Source organism: Chanodichthys erythropterus, chromosome 16 (assembly GCF_024489055.1).
Source record: "Chanodichthys erythropterus isolate Z2021 chromosome 16, ASM2448905v1, whole genome shotgun sequence".
Lineage (NCBI taxonomy): Eukaryota > Metazoa > Chordata > Actinopteri > Cypriniformes > Xenocyprididae > Chanodichthys > Chanodichthys erythropterus.
The window spans coordinates 37,113,492-37,122,386 of NC_090236.1; the positions used below are offsets into that span (position 1 = coordinate 37,113,492).

At 35.2% G+C, this 8,895-nt stretch overlaps 1 protein-coding gene across 1 annotated transcript; it reads right to left on the bottom strand.

Annotated features, from left to right (window-relative positions):
* Positions 1-6,342: 6,342 nt before the first annotated feature.
* LOC137003641 (complement C1q-like protein 2) lies at positions 6,343-8,269 on the bottom strand. The gene is made up of 5 exons (XM_067363856.1): positions 8,031-8,269; positions 7,833-7,895; positions 7,531-7,593; positions 7,318-7,449; positions 6,343-7,221 (listed from the first exon to the last, which is right to left on the bottom strand). The coding sequence occupies exons 1-5, from the start codon at positions 8,212-8,214 to the stop codon at positions 6,944-6,946; spliced, it is 720 nt and encodes a 239-aa protein (XP_067219957.1). The 5' UTR covers positions 8,215-8,269; the 3' UTR covers positions 6,343-6,943.
* Between the last annotated feature and the right edge of the window lie 626 nt (positions 8,270-8,895).

The following is an 8,895-nucleotide window of genomic DNA, read 5'->3' on the forward strand; positions in this document are numbered from 1 at the left end:
AACAATGCATAGGCCTATCCGAGATTGTAATGCAGCCACGACCCGAAGCGGCCCGTCGTCAGGTAACTTATTCCTCCTCGGTCATCACACCACAAGATATTGTTCAGATGTTGTATTTCAAGACATTTTTTCAGGTTTTTGTTCTTAAAACGATATTGTATGTAAATGTTTTTATTACACATCTCATCCCAGTCCTCCGTTGCTAATTCAGATCGTCATTTTAGAACTTCCGTTATTACATCACAACTGAGAAATGTCACAGTGCTTTTTAATTGCATAATTATTTTATTGATAAAGTTTCAGTGTATGTTTAAGTTAATGTGCGTCTGCACTATATGTGTGTGCGTTTGTATGTGATAAAGAGCGGGAGAATGAGAGTATGGGTTAGACAATAAAACATGGAAAAGGTTTTTCATTTTTATCCTCTTGTTTGTTATATTTATTTGCTTGATCAATTTCTTTGTGGGGTTTGGTTCTTTTGCGGTTTTTAGGCTCTAAGGACCTTTGAGATGACTGAAATCGTTTGGCGAAGTGATATGGAACTGTAATGCGGTCAAATAAATTCCTCAAGATTCCTGGAACTACTGCCTTGAACAGCTGTACTATAAACAGGTAATATTGCAAAAGTGGTTTGATTTTCTTTTATAGGAGCCTTTAAATTGATTTACATGTATTCCTAGTAAAATCAGAGTTATGTACTTTTGCAAACTTTATGCACACAATGTAACACATGCAGTGCTATCTGTGCATTTATGAGGCACATGCAAATTCACATGCATGTTTCCAGTAGCATATGCAGAATACACCCATAGCTTTCAGACACACACTCACTCACTCACTCAATCAATCAATAATTATTCACTCTTCTGTGGCTACCTGGAAAACAGACATTCACACAATCTTTTGCACACCCCTGCTTTTGTTAAGATGATATTTTGTCTTCTTGTTTTTTTTTTTTTTTTTTCTAATGTAAAAAACACCCTCTTTTATGTAGTTTACAAGTTTCTAATTATTTAAAAAAAAAAAAAAAAAAAAAAAAAAAAACATTCAACTAAACAGTTCAGTTTTTGTTCAATTTAAAACTGTGTGTAGTGTTAATAATAACTTTTCCATGTGCAATATATATAGTCACTAACATTTTCTTAATATGTTTTCTTCTCAGACCTGGGCGTGTTGACCAGTTTCATCAGACCTCTTTCCAGATCTATCCAAAGTTGGTGTAATGTAATCTTTTCTAAAGGTTAAAGGATTAGTTCACTTTCAAATAAATTTTTCCTAATAATTGACTCACCCCCATGTCATCCAAGATGTTCATGTCTGTCTTTCTTCAGTCAAAAAGAAATTAAGGTTTTTGATGAAAACATTCCAGGATTATTCTCCTTATAGTGCACTTCACTGGTCTCCAAACGGTTGAAGGTCAAAATTACAGTTTCAGTGCAGCTTCAAAGGGCTTTAAATGATCCCAGACGAGGAATAAGGGTCTTATCTAGAGAAACAATTGGTCATTTTCTAAAAAAAATACAACTGTATATGCTTTATAAACACAAATGATCGCCTTCCAAGTTGTTCCGCCAAAACCGCACTTTCGTATTCTTCTAAAAGCTTACGCTGTATGTCCTACGCGTTCCCTATTCTACTTATGGCCGCGTTCGTTCCGTAAGTTAAATAAGGAAGGCGTAGGACATACAGCATAAGCTTGAAGAATACAAAAGTGCGCTTTGGGTGGAACCACTTGGAAGGCGATCATTTGTGTTTATAAAGCACATACATTTGCATTTTTCGAAAAAGACATATCGTTATGCTAGATAAGACCATTATTCCTCATCTGGTATTATTTAAAACTCTTTGAAGCTGCACTGAAACTGTAATTTTGACCTTCAACCATTTGGAGGCCATTGAAGTCCACTATAAGGAGAACAATCCTGGAATGTTTTCATCAAAAACCTTAATTTCTTTTTGACTGAAGAAAGAAGGACATGGACATCTTTGATGACATGGGGGCGAGTAAATTATCAGGAAAATTTTACTTGAAAGTGAACTAATCCTTTAACTTACAGTTTCTCTAATCAGACTGTACAATTTACACTTTTCTCTTTGACATTGTTTTTCATTGTTTTATTGCAGTTTGCTTTCAAAAATAAATATTTTCATTATTTACTTACCCTGATGCCATCCAATGGTGTATATGACTTTCTTTATAAGAACACAAAAGCATATTTTTAATCTGGAGGAAATTCAAGCTTTGTAGGATGCATACAATGCAAGAAAATGGCTTCCACCATTGTGATTAAGGAAACAAATCAATAACTAAAACATTCTCAACTTTAAACTAGTGCTTCTCACCAGGGCTCTGATATTGATTCTAAGAATGTTTGTGTTCTGCTGAAGAAAGGCAATTGTGGGATAAAATGATGATTACATTTTCTTTAACAAATTCAAAAATATTTGTGTTGGTTAAAGCAAGTGCTATTTTCCCTTTTCTTAAAGGGTTAGTTCCCCCCAAAATAAAATTTCTGTCATTAATTACACACCCTCATGTCGTTCCACACCCGTAAGACCTTTGTTGAACACAAATTATAATCTTTTTAATGATATAATGCTGTCAGATTTCCATCCATTGACTGCCTTTGTAACTACCACTTTGACGCGTCAAAAACTTTATAAAGAGATTGGAAAACTAATCCTTGTGAGCATACTAATCACTTGTTATGATGAAAAGAATTAATTTAGGCTTTTACTTGCACGTAAACATTGATCAGAGAACATATAAGCAGAAGCTCAACCTAACCTGCTTTGAGAATAAACCTCATTGGTTACTCAGCACGTTTGAGCTTCCGGAAGAGGTTTGTTCTTGTGCATTATACAAGTTATGTTTTGCTTCTGCTTATGTTTGCTGATCAATGTTTACATGCGAGTAAAAGCCTAAATTAAATATTTTCATCATAACAAGCAATCAAGTCTCTTCAGAAAATTTGGTCTAAACTGCTCGATTCATATGGTGTAGTTGTCCTATGTCTTTATGAAGGTTTTGAAGCATCAAAGTGGTAGATAAAAAGGCAGTCAATGGATGGAAATCTGACAGCTTCTGTAATCAAAAAGATCTTAATTTGTGTTCGGAAGATGAACAACATGAGGGTGAGTACTTAATGACAGAATTTTAATTTTGGGGTGAACTAACCCTTTAACTTATTGTTTGTATTTATGTTGATAATCAGTTTGGGTCAGTTTCAGTCAATTTGTCAATGCCTATTTTTTGCATGTTTTAATAAATAGCAAATGATGCACCATAATCTATTTCTTCTTTATTTATTTTCTCTTCATCTAGTGAAAAATAGTTTGACATTGCATTATATACTAGATATACTAGAGATGTGTTAATTATGTATTATGTATTGTTTTAATTTTTCTGTATCGTAGAATTATAGCTGTAACCATTGCTGCAAGTACAATGTAAAACAGTGTTGAAACCGTAAAATTACGGTAAATGGCTGGAACCACAGCTGCCAGTATTTTACTGTGAAATTACAGCACGGCTGTAAAATGGAAAAACGGTGTTGAAACCGTAAAATGGAAAAACGGTATTATAACCGTAAAATGGAAAAACAGTATTAAAACCGTAAAACGGAAAAACAGTGTTGAACCGTAAAATGGAAAAACGGTGTTGAAACCGTAAAATGGAAAACGGCGTTGAAACCGTAAAATTACGGTAAAGTGCTGGAACCACAGCTGCCAGTATTTTACCGTAAATTTACGGGTACATTTTTTACAGTGTACTGGTGGGTTTAGTTGAATTTGAGTAATAGGATATGCAACCATTTACATCTGGAGATAGTTATTTGTGCTCGCCAAAATCATAAAAATTATCATTACAAGACACTTACAGTATCTCCTGTAATCCAAGACAGATTTTCGAGTTGTTAGGCTTTAGAGCATTTATTTTAACAAATGACATGGAAAACATAATTCATTTCATCCACATATCCTTATGCACAATGCACAACAACAATTTAGCTTAAACCGTGAGAATCAAGCAAACCTCACGGCCGTCAGGGCCTTAAAGTGACAGGCACTGAATTCGACTTGCACATCACCAATGCAGTAATGACATGACAGAGTAGTCTTTACCGTTTAAACTTTATAAATAGTAATAGTTTAGCTCAAAGGTCAGATGTGGCCTTTGATTAAGCTTTAATTTTGTGTAATTAATTGTAAATAATACGTTCTTTGTTGTGCATTGTGCTTTAAATATGGATGACTTTATCAAGGTTTTCACCAGCTCACACAAAAATCGGCACATTCAGTTGTTTTAACACCAATATACAGATGGGCAAACAAATTGTAATTCATTGTTCCATGAATAAATAGTATTTAGCTGAGAACTTGGATTTTGGATATTAACAGCTATAGAAATAGATGGCCAAAGATATTATGTTTGAGTTGTTATTGTGAAAAACAAAAAGTCTTGAAGGTGTATTTTTATGTTTGAGATGTTTGTTTATTTATATTTGATTTTATTCAAATAAAAAGAAATTTGATGTAAGAGTACGGCCTTTGTCCTTCAATTTATGAGTAGGTGTTCGATGCATGATTTTATGATGCCACCCTTGAATTAATCAGTGCTCCACTAAGGCCACCCCTGTTAAAAAAGTCTAGAATCGCCACTGGGGGGACGGGGGTTTCGTACATATAATACGCCATAAAGTGTGTATCATATGCACGCGAAAAACTGCGTACCATAAGCACGCCAAAATTCATTTTGGCGTATATTCTACGAGATTACACACTCGTACTATTGTACGCATTTTCGTGTGATCGGGCTCAATATAAATGTAATAATAATAATAATAATAATAATAATAGTAATTTAATGAATGAAAATGAATCAGTGTCATTCAGGCAGGCTCTTGAAGCGAGTCATTGACGCCAGAGGAAGAGGCATAGAGGGCGCTTTAGTGTCTGTGTGTATGACGAGAAACACTGGAAATTAAATTGAGCAGTTTTACATATTAAATAACAAGTTGTTATTTTAACATAACATTTATGTTATTTTTAATAAAAAAATTAATCTTCCATAAAAAATTGGCTTGTATTAGCTTCTCCAGCTCAGCAATGATGTTCGCAGTTGATGACAATACATCTTGAGCAATGGAGCTCCCAGCACAGAGCAGCAGAACCAGCAGCAGAACGGACATTGTCTTGATTTTCAATTATTTTCAGACACTCAAATTATTATTCCACAGTTCACCTTTGAATGGCAAAAGCTGTTCTTCAATACTTGCGAAAGTTTGTTAACATTTGTACTTTAGACTGTTGTCGGAAGGGTTTTGTTTATTTTATAGTCCACTAGGGCGAGTCAATATAGAATTGAGTACGTGGAAAGTACATTTTAGCATTATGTGTGTGTGTTGTGTGGTTCAGGTATATTTAAAGATGATTTTAGATGGCCTTAAAGATGGCCTTGTGGGGACATGTTTTGGTCCCCATGAGAAAATACTAATAAGTGATGTTTTTATTTTTGAAAATGGAAAAAATGAACAAAGTTTTCTGTGAAAACCCAACGTGTGTGTGTGTGTGTGTACACAGCAAAATCCCCAGAGTTAAATCATCTCTGCTCAGATTACATATGGTCCCTCTCTACTTAGTGTTAAAGTAATACTGAAGCAGAGTTAAAGTTAATGAGCAGTGTTGTGCAAGTTACCCTGGAAATCAGGCACATATAAATGTCAGGAAACATGATTCCTGGCTGCATGTCAATATCCATGGTTTAGGTTTATTTGACAAGTTGTAAGGAACACATTTAATTCCAACCTTTAGTGTAATCGTTTGTTTTACTCGCGTTTTCGCAGTTTCCCCTATTAAATCCAGTCATGCAGCAGGTTCTTTTGCCACTCAGTCCAGCTGAGAGAGCGCGTTCCGGCGGGAAAGTGACATCGATGCATGAGATGTTCAAGATGGCTGAGCTTGGTTTCCGGGTCATAGGATGGAGGACGGAGTAGCGAGGAAACGAGGAGGGATATTGAGAAGCACCCACAGAACCTCAAGATAGTTTAAACTGCATGTGGTCTGGGAGGCGCACATGGTTTGTGTTTATTGCATATTGTGTATTGTGTTGATGTAATGTAATGTGTTATTATTGGTCATTGGATTGTTGTATTTCTGTTGCGTCATTCAATTGCATACCAGTGGGCATTATCACGAGAAACTTAAGAAATGCATATTTGAAAATCATGTTTTTTTATTTCTTGTAGTTTTCAGGGTGTCTGCAGAGAGAGAGAGAGAGAGAGAGAGCAAGTAAAATAACAAAAGACATCTGTATGAAGCGTGGCCATTTTTTCGTCGGACCCATGCAGCTATACCCTGTTTCGGAATAAATCTATGGAAAAAAATAATTTCAATAAAATATTAAATGAAATGTTTTGTTTTTCAGTTTCACACTCATGGCACTCATGCAGGCTTTTTAAAACAAAGTTAACCTTGGCAGATATTTGATCAAGTGAAAACGCTGTCAGTGATTTTCAGGATAAGTAGTGAGAATTTAGTTTTATTATTATTATTCATTCATATTAACAATAAAATTAATTTGATGTGAAGTATGATTAATATTTGATCATTTAACTGCACACTATGAGCTTTAAAGGTCTAATTTTGACTGTTTATCATTGACTTTCTGATTCTTTGCTGGTGTCTGACCACCTGGAGGTAAGCATGCAAATGAATCATAATTTGGTGACATGTTTGGTTTATTTTCAGACTTAAGAAGTATGAAGAAGTCCAGACTTAAACATATCGTAACTAAGAAGCATAAACAATTATCTCCCTTTTGTTGTCCCTATTTGCTCTTATTTACTCAGATACAGTTCACTTACACCGGAACAATTAAGTTCCATAAAATTGTTTTGCATCACATCCGGCACTGGATACGAGTTACAAAAGATTAAGATGTTCACAAGGGGAAAATCAGAAAGCCACTGAAACTAGTGTAACTTGCAGGATCATCATAAACCCAGGTGTCCTTCCAAAGATGTGTATAAATCTTGTCACCGATCTCCAGTATGAGAATGACACCATTGCTGCCGTTACTATTGCTAACTGGGCGCGCAGAATGAACAGAGCACTGGCTTTGACCATTCTTCATGAGAGTGATCGCCATTGTGGTTCCACCATGACAATGACCGTAAAATCTGAAGTAATAGACTCCTCTTACTGGTGCTGTGAAAATACCTGTAATGCACAGAAAATGTCATCATATATGAACAGGTTTAAGAACGACATGCCGTTACTGTATTCCTGTAATGTTATTCTCTTTACAGTACTTACCAGTATTTGAGTCGTAGGCATTTCCAATATTACTAAAGACTTTTTTGTATTCCAGAGTTTTGTAATAACTAAAGGGCCCACTGTTTCCTGTTCCAGAATCCAGAAGTCCAGCTGAGAAAGCAACCTTTTTGCCTGGAAATAAGTAAATCGATTGTAAAATGTGTCATTTAAAACATTGAATGTCTATGGGAACAAAATGTGCCTTTTACTTGCCTTCATTCTCTTTTTGGAGAGATTCAATCTTAGATTGTGAATCTTGTACTAGGGTTTTCAAAGCTGTTCAGAAAACACATTAATATGATAATGTTAGAATGTATGAATTGTAAAGTTTCCTCATGATGTCATGTTCAATATAAGCTGCAGTAATTTCCACATGGTGACATTCAATTGACTTATTCCATTATTCAGTTATGAATGGCAAAAGCTGTTCTTCAGTTATTTTAATGTTTGTGTAATAAAATGTGTATTTTAAATCTGTGAAATGTCTATGGGAACTAAATGTGCCTTATACTTGCCTTGACTCTCTTTTTGGACAGTTTCAAGCTTGTTTTGTGAATCTCGTACTTCGGTTTTCAAAGCTGTACAGAATACACATTAATATGATAATGTTACAATGTTGCTAAACAATGAATTTAAAAATGTGTAATTTGTAATTTCTTTAAAAGAGTTCATCAATTTTCCACAATGACATGTACAATACAAATTCACCTTACCTTCATTCTCACTCAATACTTTGGTCAGTGTTTCTTCTAGTTTTTGTATCCTTCCATCCATGAGTTTTAGCTTCTCCAGCTCAGCAATGATGTTCGCAGTTGTTGACAATACATCTTGAGCAATGGAGCTCCCAGCACAGAGCAGCAGAACCAGCAGCAGAACGGCCATTGTCTTGATTTTCATTTATTTTCAGACACTCAAATTATTCCTGTGATTATTCCACAGTTCACATATGAATGGCAAAAGCGGTTCTTTAATACTTGCGAAAGTTTGTTAACATTTGTACTTTAGACTGTTGTCGGAAGGGTTTTGTTTATTTTATAGTCCACTAGGGCGAGTCAATATAGAATTGAGTACGTGGAAAGTACATTTTAGCATTATGTGTGTGTTGTGTGGTTCAGGTATACTTAAAGATGATTTTAGATGGCCTTAAAGATGGCCTTGTGGGGACATGTTTTGGTCCCCATGAGAAAATACTAATAAGTGATGTTTTTATTTTTGAAAATGGAAAAAATGAACAAAGTTTTCTGTGAAAACCCAATGTATGTGTGTGTGTATGTGTGTGTGTACCAGGGCTGTCCGAAGGCCCTGGGTGAGGGGCGCTACTCATGCGTCTCGTGACACGGACTCCTGTCTAATGTTTGTTTTGTTTGATTAGCAGAAAGTGTTTGTAGATTTTTTGTTCTGTTTTGTTTCGTTAATTTATTATGTGAGATGGCTAATCTGTGGGCAATTCTGGGCCTTTTGGTGTTCATTTCTCAACCAATAATGGCTATGTGGTCAACGCCGACTGGAGCAAGCATATCGCCAACTGTGAAAACCTGTAACGATGAAAATTTGATGCTTATAAAATATGCAGATGAC